Below are 18,991 nucleotides of genomic sequence, written 5' to 3'. Positions count from 1 at the left end.
TTCCGCCATGAACTAGGATATGTAGCAGGGTGTAACTTAGGCGACATTCTGGGCTTCATTTTGGAAATTTTTTGGTTATTCAGAGAACAGACAATTATTGATTTCCCTTCCACTTTCTTACTTTGACCTTTTTGGGGGAATCGCAATGGACCTTTGAGTCTTCGAGGGGATGTATATCTTGGTATACAACCCTTTTAAACTAAACTAAATATTATTTAATTTGCTGAAAAAGGAAAAACTTGAGGATATAAGTCAGTTTCATTGAGATAAAAAAAATGATTGGATTTAACCATATACATATCTTTCAATTGGGGAAATATCCAACAAATTTTATCTTTCCTTTGCATGATTTCTTTAGTATTTCTGAGTATGTATTGGAAGAGTAATTTTTCAAAATTTTTATTTTACTCTCTCGTTGCAAGTATTTACGGGGTAATCGATTTGGTTTTTAAACCGATTAAAAATGCATGTTTTCGATTTTAAAAATGCCTTGTTCATGTACCACACTACAACATCACATGAATCCCTCCAACACTTCAACAAATTAAAAATACAATCCTATAATCCCTAGTACATACATTTTAAAAGATCAGACAGAGTCATTATGACACGGTTAACATTTTATGATTTAACTCAAATTTTGAGAATTTATCTATTTTATCAAGTGATAATCACACTCGCAGTCCTCGAAATTCCCATAATCGCTACTCTATTCTTTTGTAGTGTTCTGAAGATTTTCAAAACCTAAATCTTCTTTCTCTCAACACTTGTTTTTTGTTTAAATAAAAAATTTTAAAAATAATACAAACATTTGTAAATATAAATGTTCCAATGTATGTATGTGTATGACTGGTTATTTTTTTATTTCGAGCTGAGTGTATGTGAGAGCACTTTTACGAATATTATTAGTAGTAAGTAACTGAATGACAGTAAATTGAATTTCTATATTCAAGTATGAAATGTAGTTGAATGCAATTCTCCTCAGTACCAATTGAGATTGCTTACGGTCCGGTCGATGGTTAAAGTGTTGAACATATTTCATCGGAAACTAAGTTTTTCTTAAAATTTAATTCACATGCCAATGTGATTTAGTTATTGCAATAATGCCGTAGATGCAAAACATAACTTTCTTATGAATAATCTTAAAATTACGCATGTGCAACACAAAGGAGTAGTTTGTTGAAATTGTTATAAGGAAAAATGCAAGAACCTAATAGTGGCGAACAACAGTCATACAGTGCTGCGGCAAATAGTGCAGCAAACAATGTTCTATGGAATCTATCGGGTCGTCAGACGCCGAACGCGCCGTCCTTGCCAACTTCACTACCGCAAAGTATATTCAGTAGTCCGGCCTTGCAACCGACCAGTGTTGTAAACTTGTCAAATTCAACCGATGTGGTCATTGGTCCAATGACCCAGTACCAGGGTCCAGTCACTATTTACCAGTACATGGACGCAACAGTTGAATCACGATCAATGCAGGCAAATGGAGGAGGTGGTATGTGTCACATGACATTACTAATTATAGTCAATAGATACAAACATGCAACCGATTCGTTGTAAATACATTTACTAGAAACCAAACAAAGACTCCACATTTTACACAGTCGCATACAAATAGTGTAAATAACGCAAATGAATGTGTATGTGTTAATTAAAAGCTTGTTGCGTTAGACGTTTATTAAAGTTTGGAATTTCCGAACTTTTATCACCAAATGCATGCACACACAGACCCAATAACAAGTAAATTTTAGCAATATTGTGCAAAAACAAGTTAAATATAAACCACGACTGATTAAAAAGTCAACAAACAACACTTTTCATGCGAAAAAGGTGTGAGCATATAATGAACCGTTTAAGTTAGGATTAACCAAATGTTCAAGTTTCCATTCTGTATAATAACATTTTCCAGAACACCATGCTGCTATTATTAAGGAAAATATGTTAATTATAGGTGTCAAAAATTTCGGTTTTGTTCAGGGTTTGAATTTGTTTATTAGTGTCTAAAACTAACTGGTGTTAAATTTTAGTTATATCGGATAACGATAATCCGTGCCGGAAATCGATTGTAAAGTGTAAAATTCTGGCATGGGTTCCCGTCATTCGATTGGACTAAAATTTAAACCAAATATATGTTTTGTATGTAAATGTTTTGTATGTTTTGTAAATAAACAAATCATTCTCCGAATTTCTTTGGCATCGGCAGGATCGACTATAGCACCCGTAAAAGTTCCATATCCGAAAATCACTTAATATAAATTTTTTAGACCTAATCAATATTAGTTTCATATATGCAAAAAGAAATTCTCCGTCAGCGAAGAAGATATTCATATGGGTTTTAATAAAAACCCATATATATGTGAAGGGTATTTAAGATTCTGCATAGCCGAATAAGTACTCTAACTTGTTAATTTCTCAAGTTTTTTACAAAAAACATCGAAAATTTCTTGGAGTGTAAATGCCATAAAACACATACAAATTTGTAAAATTAAATTTCTTGTAGTAAAAAAGCGTACTTCTTGATTCAATTAATTTGTAAAATTTTTATTTAAACAGATATTTAAGGTACGTTCACACCTATAAAAGAGTAGCGTTACTGACTGACTGATTCATCATCGCACAGCCCAAACGGCTGAACCTAGAATCATGAATTTTTGACAGTAGATGTGTTTTTGGTTATTTAAATCCACTAAGAAGGGATTTTTGGAAATTTGTACATTTAGGGGTAAAAAGGGAAAAACGGGTAAAACTGGTTTTTTTAATTATCTTACCTAATATTAGTGGTACAAGAAAAATGTACCTGTATCTACTCTTAAAATAAGCAAATGGGTGTCTGGTACTTTTTTGAAATTCGTACTTTTAAGGGGTGAAAATGTGTAACAAAGGTGATTTTGGTATCTTTTTGGCCCTTTATAACTTTTTAACTAATAAACAAGATAACACTTTTGTAAATATTTTAAATATATGTATATTCCAAAATTAGAAGACACCTGTTTCGTACCTTTTTAAAATGCAGTCCTTTTTGGGTGTAAAAGGAAGAAAACTGCTTTTTTTAGCACATTAAGAAAACTTTTTGAATTTATTGAAGTACAGTGGACGTCCAATAGTACGTACACTCTTTATTACGAATATCCAATAATACGAATGGCAAAATTGTTGCATTGTCTACTCTATAGTACGAATAAAGTCACAATTTTTCTGTTCGATAGTACGAATAACGCATTTTTTATGGGAATTTTGGTTTTATTTACGTATGAATGAAGTTTTTATTATGTTTTTATTTTATTATTTCGGTATCATTCACCTTAAGCTCAGTAATTTTGAAGTTTTTTTGTATTTATTACAAGTGTTTTGTATTTTTAAAAATCCTATACACACAATTTACTGCATGTATATTTACAAATCAACAATTATTTAGTGTTATTAATTTATTTTATTGGAATTTTGAATACCCAAGAGAAGAAATTAAATTGGATGATAACGCCAATGAGGAAAGTATTTTATTAGTTCCCGACAATAACTCTGCTGAGAACAATATTGAAGCCTCAAAAGCGCTGTTATTGAAAAAGCCGTAAGAATCATTTTACAATGTAATAAACATCGATGTTAAATGATGGATTTTTTAATAAGTAAAATGATATTTATATACATACATATCTATGTATGAACTGTTAATTTTGAAAGTAGTGTGACTCCACATTCCAAACAATGGGTTTAAGGATAACTATTCTAATTTTTAAGAGAAAATTATAAATTAGAGAATTGTGGTATATTCCATTCAAGTTTCTAATAAAAGTTTTATGTAATCTGAACATTTTAATACATTTTAGAACACATATGTAAATTGCAAATTGTCTTTGGCACACATCTTTTTAAAAACATTAAAATTTAAAACCTTCTACATATATCTCATTTCAACCATTGGACTCACAATACTTTCAAAATTAACAATTCATATACGTAAATATGTCCCTTTTATGCCTGTTTATGTACAAGAAATTTATTTAAAATAATACATATTTATTATATTTTGTTCCGTTATGTAATTTTTCATGAAAAATAAAACAAAAATAAATAAAATCCAATATTTTATGTGTATTATTTGAATTTAAACATACAAAATGTGTTGTTCAATAATACGAATTTTTCGGTATTACGAAAGGGCCTGACACTATATAATTCGTACTAGTGGACGTCCACTGTATTTCTATTAAATTACGTAATAACTCTGTAATATTTATTGAAACTAAATTTTTGCTATTTCACTGGGGAAAAAAGTACCAAAAAGGGGAAAACGGGAAATTGTATTTTATTCAAACTCATTGAGCACATTTTTATAAAATTTTAAAAAATAGTTTATTTACTCACACGAAATAAGCTATTGGTATGTTATTTTGGAATTCCGGTACTATGGCCTATATAGGACTAAATTCGGGAAAATTATTTGGTACTTTTTGAAAGCACAATTTTCTGGAACAAATGAATGCAAATTTGAATCGTTTGAGTTTTATCTGTGATACGTAGATGTAAATACGGAACATTTTGTAAACTTAATTCTCAAAAAGTATATTTCTAAGCGAAAAGAGGAAAAATTGTACTATTTTTATTGGTACTCTCCACTAAGGTAGAATTTATTCCACTTTTGCTACTTTTTCTTTCTTCAAATGATACTTTTTGTATGTTCTATAATATGAATTCAAAACACATGATTATTAAACATACACGGTTCTTATTGAATAAGATTCTTTAAGAGAGAACTTTTTAGTATTTTTATCTCATAAATTGTACTTTTTGAATTTTCTAAAATATTCAACCTAGGAACATAAATATTAACATACATGGTCTTGACAAAATAATATTCTGTGAGTGGGAACTCTTTGGTACTTTTCCATTCTTTTTGAATAAATTAAATGAGAGGTATTTTATAGTTCTTTTTTCAAATAGTACTTTCGAAATTTTCTATAATGTAGAAGCTATAAAAGTAAACAAAATTTTGTATGTATTTAATTTTGATTAGGGTAGCGAAGTTTGCTAGTTTGCAATTAAAAGAATTAAAAATAAAAAACATCTACAATAAATAGAGGTTACGTCTTTTTTGTCAAATATTTGATAGGTGTGAATGTACCTTTAGTAATATTTTAAAGAAGAGAAGAGCAGTTTGCATAAAATCAGACATTAGTGCGAATAAGTTTTAGTAATATTTTGATATGAAAACGAATAAAACTGTTACAGTTGCATGAAATATTTATCTCTTAATTCTTGTTACATTCGCATTCTAGCAGGCTTTAGTTTTAAAGATCTGGAATAAGAACGTATTAATTTTAATTCACTGGAAATAATTAAGATTCAAAACAAGCAGTAACTACGTTGTTTATTATTGTTTTTTTTTAATGCAGTAAATAATTAAAAAATATACATATGTATATGTACTATGTATACTATCCCTGCCAGCAACTCAACTAACTTTAAATGCATTAAAAGCCGACTTTTTCATCAACTAGTTATGGTTGATTCTTGGATTATTTTTAATGGAGCCAACTGACTATTTTAACATGGCGATGTCCTACGCAGTAGTCAATTGTCCGACTCTGCATGACTTTTCAACTAGCTTAAAGTTAGTTACTAAAAAATTAGCTTAAAGGTAACTCTTTATTAACTAACTTAAAGTTAGTTGCAGAAAAGTCAAGTAATAGTTTTCTTTTGTATTCCCTACTGTATTAATTAATTACATATTAATTAAATATATGTATTTAAAATTTAACTACTAACTACTAAATTACATTTCGCTTTAATACAAGTGATGATATTAGTTCGTTAAAATAAATAAACATCAGTTTTCTGCAGGGGATTCATTCATAAAATTATGAATGATTTGTTCATTATTTCCATGATTCCCATTGATCCAAATCTAAAATAAATTTTAAAATGTTATGTGTAATGTTAACTGTTAATGTATTATATTTACAGTATTAATCAGCAGAATTTAGAATTTAGGGACCGAGTTTTAAAATATTTAACCTTTCATAATAAATTTTTCCAAATTACTGACTCTAATTTCACAACGTATACAAGAAAATGAAAAAAATGTAAAACAAAATTCCAAATAATAAAGAAACATGAGAAAACATGTCGAAACAAAATGCTCTCCAGATAATTTTGGGGTACTCCCGCATTATGTGATAGTTAGCTTGTAGCTAGTCTTTAAAAGTCGGTTGTTTATGTTAATAAATACCAAATTTTTGAACATTTCTGCATTACATTGTTGTTCGTTTATAGTCAGTCTACTAAAGTTAACAAATAAAATCATAATAATAGAGAAACAAGAGAAAACATGTTGAAATACAATTAATTCTCTCCAGATAATTTTGAGGCACTTCTGCATCACATTATAGTTAGCTTGTAGTTAGTATTTAAAAGTCGGTTCTTTACGTGGCCAAATACAAAATTTCGGGACAGCTCTGCATTACATTGTAGTTAGCTTATAGTCAGTCTGTAAAAGTAAACTAGAAGTGAATTTTTCTCGTAGTCGACTACAAAATTGCTGGCAGGGATATTTAAAAAACATTTTTTGTGTTCATGTGTTTAGCACACTTATTTTCAAACAGTGAATAACAATATAAACTGTTCATTTTGATTTCATTTTTTAAATTAGTTATTTACATTTAAGAATAGATAAATTAGTGGTATAATTTAACTATAAAACTGATGTACTTGCTTTGAATATGTCCCCTCTGTATTGACACCCACTGTATGTCAATTTATTATCATGTTTTGTACCTGCATCTGATACTTATTCATCACTTTTTGTAATCTCAATCATAAGTTTTCGTTTTGTACTGAAAATATTATGTGTTCATATATTTCTGTGTATGTGTATCGTCAAATAAATTGGTCATTCAAATGTCTCGCAATGTACAATACCGTTGACAACTTAGTTAATGTAATCGACGATCTACGGTGATTGAACTTACGAGGTGATTTCACTAAAGGAATAAAATCAATTGTTTACTTTACATCAACCAATTGGATTTAACCCTAATAAAAATTATAGAAATAGTCCTACTATTTACATATTTAGTTTTTTCTGTGAAATTTTAACTATTGTGAATGAATAGTCCACGGAACTATCATGGGCCTATCCTTATAAATTTTGATAGAGGAATATACGTCTTCATTAATTTCATCGTGTTATTAGTGTTTATAAGTGAATTTTGATCTTCAAGATATTTTCTGAAGGGGTGTTTGTATTGGGGTTAGGGTTAAATGAACTAAGTTTTGCCAATTTTTCTTCACATACTAGAACATTTTATATAATTATGAGTCCTTGGGCTAAAATTATCTTGAAAATTGCGACCTGTAGCGTGCGCACAAGCTTTATATGGACACACAGACAGACGGACGGCTAAATCGACTCAGAAAAAGATTCTGATTCGATTCGATTGGTATACTTGAAGGTGTGTGTAGGACCGATATTTTTGGGCAGCATAAACGCATAATACCCTCCCCACTATAGTGGTGTAGGGTTTAATAATGTTAACCATAACCATTCATATGTTAGTAGGAGTTAGTTAATATGTATATGCACTGTTATACACAGGTTCATCTCAATATCGCTCTTCGATCCATATTGCAATGTCTGTCTATCCATAATTTCAGATATAATCACAGGTCATATACATATGTATGTATATGATTAGTATTATACAATCCACATATCTAGAGCAATATTCCCACCAAATTTTATTAAAATCAGATGTTATCTTTAAATATTTTTTTAAATTTTCGAACTTAAAAGTCGGGTTTTGAGCACAACCATAATTTTCCTGGGCTATTAAGTATACTAAATTAACGTTTATATTATAACACCGTCCGACGCTCAAAATTAGACACGAACCAGATATTATAAGTCTGAAACAAAAGATTGAATGAAGCAAAACTGCGTTCACCGTTTTTTTATTTCGTGATCCTGTTTCCCTGTAAAAGGAGTACATTAAAAAAAAATTATAAATATTTATTCGAATTTGATGTCAAATGACCAAGAAGATTTGTAAAATCAATTTCAGGATCAAAAGATATGAAAAATGTATTTCAAACATTTTTTGAAAAACTAATATTGAAAACCTAATATTGAAAAAAGATATTAAAGAATACAAATTTTAAAAGACATTTTTGAAATCTTTTTATCCTGACAGTATAAAATAAAAACAAGTAAGAATGCTATATTCGGCTGTGCCGAATCTTATATACCCTTCACCACAGTGTATTTAAAAAATATCAATTCTATAAAATTTTAATTTATTTCATTTTCCCGTTTATATCATTATTATAGCAATAAAAAAACGAACAACAACAACGCTAAACGAAATAAACACAAAAAAAAAAAAAAATACACAAGGCAGTAAAACCAACAGACATCCAACCATACGAAACGAAATACACAAAGAAACAAAAACAAAATACACAACGCAATGAAACCAACATACATCCAAACATACGAAACTGAATACACCGCAAAACAAAAACAATATACTCAAGCCAATGAAACACACAGCCATCCAAACATATGAAACGAAATACTCATTGAATAAGCAGTGTTGTTGTTGTTGCTTATATCAAAGCATGGAAAAATTTGTCTTTTTTATGAAATTTTCAGAGTTTGACTAGGATTTTTGCTCATATCTCCGGTATTTATGGACCGATTTTGCTGATTTTAAATAGCGATCTTCTCGAATGTATGTCTAACAGAATTATTGAAGATTCGGATCTAGCCGATATCTGGGGTCCTCTAAAAACTGATTTCAACAAACACACAGACGGACAGACAGACAGACAGACAGACGGATAGACAGACAGACAGAACATAGCTTAATCAACTCCGCTACCTATAAGGATCCAGAATATATATACTTTAAAAATTTGGCATTGTTTGATGAATAGAAGTATTTTAAAATATTTATTGAAAAATTATCTTTTTAAAACTTTGAAGTCCTTTAAAAAGAAACACAGGATCATGAAATGGAAAACTAAAAACGCAGTTTTTCTACCGTTCGTGTTTAACAAATTTTTTCTCATTTTGTCGGACGGTGTAATATACAATACAGTATAAATCGTGTCGTTTTTGCTCTTTTTCATTTAATTTTTATTAGCTTTTTTATTTGTATATTAATATTTACATATGTGTGTATGAGTACATATTTCAAAATGAATACGATTTTTTTTTTAATTTAATGGCGGCTATTAATTCTTTAAAATTAATAATTTGTTCTAGACATGAATTCCCGGAATCCCGGGAAATTACAAAATTAATCCCAAAGACAATAAATATGAATATGAAAGCTATAACTTATTGAGAGAGGCTAAGATATACAATACGAAGAGATACATACATTTTTCAACTTTCGGCCAGCTAACGACTAATTATGGAAAAGTACAACTACAGCTGTAATCTGAACAGATAAATTCATCGGCTCAAATCAAAATCGATTGGTTTCAATTGCAATTATTTTACTAAACATATATTGCCTGTAAGAGAAGCAATACTTTTTCTAAAATTCCAAAAAATATCTTTGAAAGAAAGTAGTGGAGTTACTATATAATAATAGTACCTATTTTTTCGTTTTCTAGTCAGGGAATAAGATCCTACGTGATAAACCTTAGTCGGGCAAATGGGATAATTATGTGAATATATAAATACTGAAGAAATCTGATGGGATAATTTGTAGGATTTGTTACTCGGTATTATGGAATATTTCTAAAACGAAGTAAAATTGTGTTGAAACCCATCACAAGTTAAAGATAAAAAAGTATGTTAATATAAAACGCAAGTTAAAAGAATAAATTATTTTTAAGGACTGTATTCGCAATTGACATTCATGTCACTACAACGACAAAATAAAGAGTGAGTAACTTGTTTACTCACTCAACTGACTTATGAAAGAGTACAGGGAATAAACCAATCCAAAACAAAAAATAAATAATAATATTAAAAAGAACCAAGCAGACCTGAAAAAACCCGAAACAAATACTTCTCACTGAGTCGTCCCCCACACTCTCGTTGTATGTATATTATTAGGTACATAAATATATATTATTTATTTAAATTGTAAAAACAAAAACAAAACAAAAAAAGATATACAACTTTTATTTAGTAGTAAACGTGTAGTCCAGCGTCTGTTATCGCAACAATCGTCGAGTAGCACCACAATAATTTAATCGCCGGTTAAACAAAAATGTCATTTATCAACAAATTACTTGTATCGAAAAGTTAAATCGTTTTTAAATTCGCTTCAGTGTACAATTGGCAAAGATCGCGTTATTCGAACATATTGCACTCTCATCATATATATATATTTTTTTTATTAAATTAAATAATAATTTTTAATTGTAATTGAATTAAAACTTGATTTGAGTTAAATTTCAATCGGATAATTTCGTATGTGGTTGGTGAATGTGATATCAGTCATCAAGTGGAATTCTATTGAAATTTCTGAATAAATAATAAAAAGAAATACAGAAAACGTCACACCCATCATCTTTGAAGCTTTATGATCATTCAGACAACAAAATGACCAACTAATAACAATGTAAAAGTGCAAACAGCGACTCATACAAATTAAAAGAAATATAAATAAAATAAATAAATTAAAATGCAAACAAACACAATTACTATTAGAAAATATTGATATTTAATCAACCAGTCAGTACAAGCAAACAAAGTATTAACGATTTACATATGCACATACATATTTTACCTACTTTGAAATTTGTATTGAAAAAAAAAATCAAAACTGCAATTAATTTATGGCAAAAGTATTTCGTGTTAGAACGTGTCTGTTGCAAATATTATTGAGTTGAAAAAAAAACTAATTTTATTACTGTAAATTAGTAATTTTAATATTGTAAAATAATAAAGAATAATTAAAAAAACGGTTTTCAAACAAACTTGTTTGCTAAACAAATTAAAAAAATTGTTCTGCATTTACAAAAACTTGAATTTCGAGTAATAGAATTTAATGTTAAAATTTAATTATGAAACTATTATTAAAAGTCAATTCAGAAAAGACTCGTCAACGTCACAAATACTCACAAATCAGTGATTCCCCATCGAAGCCAAAGAAACGTATGTATGAGAATTTGATATTTAAATGTATGTATGTAATTATGAATTGTTTACATTTACATACATATTAATTTTAATTAAGTAAATATGTATATTAATATTAAAAAAATGTAACTCACTTAAATGATTATGTTTCCCATGTGAGGAATTTCGCATAATGTGTTTCCTAAATCTCCTTTAGAAATTATTTGCAACTAGATAACAAAATATATATATTTATTTAAATTTGATGATTTTGAACCGATTGAATCGTATTATCATATGGGCAATTCCATGTGTGACTTTCGTACGCTTTCAGAGTGGCATAGATTTTGTAAAAATAGGTGTACTTGGAAAACAATTTTGTCATTCTGTTCTATTCACAGAATACGATATTAGCAAAAGGAATCATCCCATTCGGAACCTTGTTTTCCAAAATATGGCGATATCATACGTGGCGACAACGGATGTGTTTTTAAAGTCCATGTAAATATTTACAAAAATTTGCGAATTCTGTAGATGTATCCTTTTTGTTTTAATTTCTTACACTATGGGACATATTTTTCATTCATAATCTATAATTTTTAAATAAAAAAATATATATATAATATTATAATGAACATTTTTGAATATCGTACGTGACTCAACGTATGTGACCGATTTTTCTCTTGATTTTTTTAGGTTATAAAATATATATTTTTAAAATATATATATATATACAAATACAGTTGGAAAGAGCAGACGGACATGGCCAAACTATATATATGTTTAAGCAATTTATAGATAAAAATAAAAAAACAGGAGTTATATAGCGACTAAGGGTCAAATATGTACCGATCCTAATTAAATTTGGGGGTGAGATTTTTATTCATACAATTATTTGTGCCAATTTTTATCATAAATACTAGTAATTAGAAGTAGTTTTAGATCTGCCGATTTTTGAAGTGATAGTATTATAATTAACAGAATTATGAGCTAATAAGTGATATTTGCGGGTCCGTTTGTATGGCGGCGAGGTGTAAAATAAGACCGATTTCAAAAATGTTCAACAGTCTTCGTTTTTGGTGCTACAAAAGATCATATACCAAATTTTGTTGAATTATCTTAAAAAATCCCCGTATATGGCTGTTAAAATGAGCATAAGGATGATTTTAGGAAAAGGGCGTTTTATGGGGGGTTTGGTTCAATTATGGACCTAACTTTACAGAATCATGACAAAACTGATTATTTTCATAAAACAAGTAATTCTATTTAAAATCACAAATCTAGAAATAATGTTCGTTTTGGATATCCAATTTATCATTTTGTTCCCAGCAAAAAAAGAACTTCCAAAGAAGCGAAAAAGAAGTAGAATTTAACACAGGCTTGTCATAAGAGGGATGTCCTATTTATTTGATTATAAATTCACTACTTCTGAAGTCATTCTCAAGAAGTAATATTAATGCTCTTTTTTTTGGAAGTATTATAAAATACAACTAATTTGACTTAAATAATATTAACATTAATTTGGGTAATTGACACATTTAATACAAAAGCCGAAATATAAAATTTTTTATCCCATAAAAATTTAAGAACAAAAAAGCATTGAAAAAATAGAATTATTTTCGCTTCTCGGAAGTCTTTAAACATCACTTCCTCAGAAGCTAAAAAAAATCAATTAGTGCTACTTTTGAAGTGGTGATAAAGTACTTCCAAAAGAATAACATCTTTTGGAAGTACTTCGTTTTATTTTTGCTGGGTTTATAACTAGTGTTTTACGCAAGTTTAACAATTCCGGGATTTTCAGAGATTTGTTAAACCCGTGAAATTGTGTGGGAATTCTGCGTAATCAGAAAAGAGTTACAAAAATGTGTTAAAAATTCGCAAAATTTGAGAAGTAATATAGGTAATAGAAATTTAATTGACCACAAAGCTCTTAAAGGAAATGATCTAATCTTTCTATTGAGTAAAAAAAATACAACTAAAATTTCAATTTTGAAAAAATATGGGAATATTAAGTGACAAATATTGAAAAAAACTTATTCTTATAATCTATATATATAAAAATGAATGTGTGTTTGTATGTATGTTTATATGTTTGTATGTTTGTATATTTGAACGTTATAGACTATTAAACGGCTGAACCGATTTTCTTCAAATTTTCGGAGCGTATTCCTGTATGTCTAGAATAGGTAATAGGCTACTTTTTATTTTGAAATTCTAGGTGGGCGAGTAGCCACGCCCATATTAAGAAAATATTAAATCCGTATATTTGAGATCATATAACAGTTAGAGTCCTCAAATTTTGTCGGAGCAACTTTATTGTCAATATGATTATTTAGGACAAAAGTAGGCGGAATAGCATTAGGGGGCGTGGCACCTCCCATATAAATTAAATACAAAAATTCGTTTATCTTGGAAACTATTACAGTTAGAATCTTCAAATTTTGCACGAATAACTTTAACATCCATTTAAACATTTTGGGTAATAAATTGGCGGACGACCCATGAGGGGAGCGGCACCTCCCATATTAATTAAATGCAAAAATTCGTTTATCTGGGAAACTAATGAAACTAAATTCTTCAAAATTTGCACGAAGAACTTTTTTCCTCCAAAATGTTCAGATGAATATTTGAACATTTTGGAGGAAAAAAAGCGGACTTTCATCTGGGGGGCTTAAAGCCCCCAGATGAATTAAATAGAAAAATTCGTATATCTGAGAAATTATTAGAACTAGAATCTTTAAATTTTACCTGAAGAATCTTGACATTCATCTGATCATTTAGAGTATAACGGGCGGACTTTCAATGGGGTACTTGGCACCTCCCATATAAATTAAATATAAAATTTCGTTTATCTGGGAAGCTAATAGAACTTGATTCTTAAAAGTTTGCACAAATTACTTTAATATTCATCTGAACATTTTGGAGGAAAAAGCGCGGACTTTCATCTGGGGAGCTTGAAGCCCCCACATGAATCAAATAGAAAAATTCTTTGATCGCATATCTTTAAATTTTACATGAAGAACTTTGACATTCATGTGAACATTTAGAGCATAACGGGCGGACTTTCAATGGGTGGCTTGGCACAACATATATGAATTAAATACAAAATTTCGTTTACCTTGGAAACTCTTATATTTTTAAAATGTTTCATAGCATAAAATGTTCAATAGCAATAATTTGCTTCACATCTCTCATATGTAACATATTATAAATCTGGAAAACTATTGTGGTTAGAATCTTCAAAATCGTTAAGTGGGTTTTATGGTAGCAAAGCACACTGGATATAGCTAGTATGTATATATTATAAACTAATTTTAGTAAAGGAACAATGAAAATTGGAGATACCGTTTTTAAGATGTCCTTGACTCAAGAACATTTTTTGATATCATTATTCTTATTTAAAAACCATAATATTTCAAATAAAGTATAGACAAACAACACATAGGCATTAAATACAGTCTAAAATGATTAAAATTGGATAAATATGTATGTTAGAATATATACAATATCAAATTTAATGCTTTTTAGTAAAAAATCTTAGAAATATGAACTTTGAACCTCGATAAAATCAAAACCGTACCAATTTGAAAATTTTTGAGAACTTTAAATTTTGTATGTATGAAAGGAATGTGTGTACCAAATTCCACGAAAATCAGAGAGGATCATGATCAAAATTTTTTGATATTACATATAAAAAAATTTTCCTGAAGAAAACTAAGTTTAAAATGCCTATAAATTAACAACACGAGATAACTTTTTAAAACCCTTTGGGGAATTGGGTCTATTAATTGTCTTCTTGCATTTCCCATTGATCTTTTTCGGGAAGGGTTCCAAAACCCAAAATTTGTTGTATAGTGTAATTTGAAAACAATTACTCCACATAATATACACAATCTGAAGATTATACCCAACAAATTCCATTAAAATTATACCACGGTTTCAACCAGCTCTAATATAAATAATCAACTTCAATTTGTTTCCAATATTAATATATAATATTGCAAACAATTTTCTATTTTAAATTTATGAATGACTACAAGCTATTTGAAGGTGTAGTGATTTATATATATTAAAAAATTTCATATTACTAGTGACTAGTCGTAATTATAGAAATCCTGTATTAAAATAATTCATTAAGAGCTTGTTCCCGTGAATGCGAACGAACAAGTTTTTTAGTTTTATATTGGAAACAACAAATAAATTGGAAAAATTATTACTGTTTCCAATATAAAATGAAAAAGAAATTTTCGTTCGCATTTAGAGGAACAGGCAGAAACATTCAACCAATGGTTTTTTAGGTACTGAATTATAAAAGTTTCAATTGGGTGAATCCATATGAATGCGGACAACAGTCGGATTTGTCATCTCAAATTTTGATGAAATTCATCATATTTTGAGATGTATAAAACATATAATATGTTCCTCATATCAAATAAAAATTAATGAAAACTCATTCCAATGTAAAAATATCGCGATTCGAAAATTGATTTTTTTTTAATTTCCTAAAAGTTAAAAGCCAAAAATATTGTCTATAAAATCGAGTGAATAAACTATATTACTTCTAATAGGTTAAAGGTAAATTTTCATTGTGTATAGTTCAATGAAAAATAGATCAGACAGCCCTGTGTTAAAAATTATAAAGGATACCTAAACTCTCTTCTATAATATAGTGATTATTTATAAAAAAATGCTTTAAATTACGTAATGGGTAATAACTCCTGAACTAAACGAATGTTCACTAGAATATCGAAGAGAGTTAAGGTGTGCTCATATTTTATCCTTTTATAATTTTTAAGGCGGGGATGTCTGATCTATTTTATTTGCACCATTTTAAAGGCAATATCTTTGGCTTTAAAATTAAATTAAAATTTATTTCGGATTTTAAATAGTTTTAGGAAATTGTAGCATATTTTTCAATTTTCAAATCGCTATATTTTTGGACTGAGATAATTGATATAAAGAACTCTTTCAAAACATAATATTTGAAGTAAGTTTGAAATCAAAGATGTCAAATCCGAAAATAACAGTTTTCTGTCCGTTTTTAAATGAATTCTCCCAATTGTGATATATTTATTTTTAGTACAAATTTGTATATATGAAAACAGCACTTTCGTAGTAAAGCTCTTCCAACTTTTATGTTCAGATATGATTGACCAAAATCGATATGTAGGGAAACTATCCACCATTATGGTGGGTATATAAAATCTATAAATTATATCTTCCCATTTGTAGGAAACAAAATTATTTCTAACAACTGACTTTTACATTTGCCTTTAAACTCTTTCAAGGAATCAATCAAACAAGAACGACTAATACAGCATCATTTTCACAAAGACTCACAACCACATCGAAATTACTTTCGGTACTTATTGCTCTGGTCTTAATCGTAGCTGGCATAATAATCTATGTTGAGGTAACACGAGAAAAAACACCTCATCTGCCGAGGGGACCCATATATTTTGGAAACACTTATGAGCACGATACATGTAAGTTGGCCGAGAATTTTTTCGGTTTTCTTTTCTTTAGATGTGATTCGATTTGAATTTTCAAGTATCTCAGTTCCAAATTTAGGAAATGGTCATCTAGTAGTTGATCGCTTGCAATGGGGAGCTTCAGAGTTGGCGAATAAACTGACAATACCCTTGAAACATCCCATTCCATACGTGATGATAACCCACATTGGAGTTCAGTCAACACCCTGTTATACAATATATAAGTGCTCAATTAAAATGCGCACAATACAAGATTCAGCAATTGCCGAAAAAGGTCTTCCCGACATACAATCAAATTTCTACGTGAGTAAGAAATATATGTAGTTTATGTACATGTATATATAAACGCAAATTAGTACGAATTATAATAGTTATTGAACTTTCAATGTCAATAATTCATTTTATGTATAATTCAACTAATCAATTTAAAATGATCAATCTATCTTTAAGTGTGTTTATGTGTATTTGCAAATTTACTTGTACATTTCGCAGGTGGGTTCGGATGGTTATGTCTATGTTGGACGTGGTTGGAATTGGGCAAACACATACGCTAACAATTCGTTGGCCATCACATTTATGGGTGACTTTGGACGTTACCAACCAAACGACAAACAAATCGAAGCCACACAATATTTATTGGCACATGCTTCTACCAACAAATATATTGATTTAAATTACAAATTGGTGGCTCAAAATCAGGTAAAACTTCTAATCTTTATTTATTTTTTTAATTAAAATAACAATAAAATAACTGTAACTAAATTCTATCTTTATCTTTCTTTAGACAAAGCAATCAAAGAGTCCGGGCGCCAATGTATATCGTATAATTAAGAACTGGCCACACTTTTATCCCTGCAGCATGGATGACAATCCAAAGTGCGGCACCGAACTGGGAATGCCATATCCTTGGGAGGGGAATATGTAAATTTAAACTACAAATAACTAGACTTAATGTGGATTTGTTTATTTTTCATTTTGTTATATACTATTTACATATGTACAACCATTTACAATCCTACATATTTATATTAGTAAATATGGAGACATGTATTAAATATTTTGTTAATAAAATTAAATAGTTTTAAGCTTTTCATTTAAACTGGTTTTTATTTGTCTCAATATGAAATTTGTTTAAAAAATTAAACTTCGGAGAAAGTAAGTTTGTTTGAGCTGTTTGCTATAAAATGATAAATTAAAAAATTTGTATATGGGCAATTCCATGAAAAGGTAAACTACAGTGACAAATTAAATACCCTTTGAACTTTGCGTTACAAACTACAAATCAATTTAATTTGAAAATACACTACATCAAAATATTTTGATGTAAGTGTACATAAGAGGTGCCCAAAAAAATATGAATTTTTATTGGATGGGTCTCATTTTGTTCATTAGTGTCTAAAACTAACTGGTGTAAAATTTTGGCCCAATAGAATAACAATAGAGAATTATGACACTTATAAAAGTAGAAAGTAGATCTACTTTAAGCATTCTACGCGTCAAGACATCCTAAGCTTTCGTACTTATAACATGCATCATACAAATACATTGATTTTACGTTTTTGGCAGAATGCGAGAAAGCGTAGAACGCGTGGTGTGAACCAAGACTTCATTTTCGGAATAAACATTACATTACTTTATTGTTTTCTCCATACAAATGGAGGCACCCTAATGTACATATATATACATAAAAAGATTTTTTTAATTTATGCGTAGCTAGCTGTAATTGGCAAATGTTTGAGCACTATTTTGTATATTAAATTTTGACATCATTTGTATCGGTATGTTTGGCATTTTTTCAAATGTTAATTTATAAATTTCATAAAAATGGTGATCAAGTCTGCTTTTATACCAGGAATTCCCGTGAAAAACATTACGGAAATAATAGAAATATTTTGTTGTATTGGTTTATGTTATGTTATGTTATGTTATTATACCCTTCGCCTATGTGTATGTATGCATGCATGTCATTGCATGTCATTAGGTTGTGTGCCTCCGGTTCGAGATATAAAAATTAACACTCGTACTTGTTTTTCTTTTTTTAATATATGTATAGTGAGATCAATACTTCTAACTTATCGATAATCTAGGTCGCCGATTTAATATTCAACCACCAATTTCATATTCAACCATTAAAAAAAGTTAACTATTTGTGATAGGAATATTTGGAAGACTCTGTTATCCTCGGTAACAAATTTTTTAGACTATTTATATGTATGTATGTATACTGCATCGGTGCATTTATTTATATTGATAGCTATTGTTGTAAACTATAAAAAACTCACTTTACGATTTTTGAAGAATCTAGCTCTAATATGTAGTTTCCCATGATATAAATTGTTTTGAATTTACTTTTGCATGATCGCCAATTTGTTCTAAACGTGGATTTTTGGATTTTAATGGAACCTATGAAATATTT

General features: G+C 29.0%; 1 protein-coding gene across 2 annotated transcripts; it reads left to right on the top strand.

The window, feature by feature from the left end:
* The first annotated feature begins 983 nt into the window (after nt 1–983).
* Nucleotides 984–17,666, top strand: LOC119607595 (peptidoglycan-recognition protein LA). 2 transcript variants are annotated; one of them, XM_037961616.1, is made up of 5 exons: nt 984–1,498; nt 16,372–16,569; nt 16,643–16,878; nt 17,068–17,274; nt 17,360–17,666. In XM_037961616.1, the coding sequence occupies exons 1-5, from the start codon at nt 1,201–1,203 to the stop codon at nt 17,498–17,500; spliced, it is 1,080 nt and encodes a 359-aa protein (XP_037817544.1). In that variant the 5' UTR covers nt 984–1,200; the 3' UTR covers nt 17,501–17,666. The 2 variants fall into 2 exon arrangements, with proteins under 2 accessions (XP_037817544.1, XP_037817631.1); XM_037961703.1 differs by lacking the exon at nt 984–1,498 and adding an exon at nt 10,143–11,119 and having other exon boundaries at nt 17,360–17,500.
* The last annotated feature ends 1,325 nt before the right edge of the window (nt 17,667–18,991 follow it).

This window comes from Lucilia sericata, unplaced genomic scaffold, assembly GCF_015586225.1.
Source record: "Lucilia sericata isolate MDLA Ls3-8-SP2 unplaced genomic scaffold, ASM1558622v1 Contig000000F_arrow, whole genome shotgun sequence".
Lineage (NCBI taxonomy): Eukaryota > Metazoa > Arthropoda > Insecta > Diptera > Calliphoridae > Lucilia > Lucilia sericata.
This window is presented reverse-complemented; position numbering and strand designations above follow the sequence as displayed.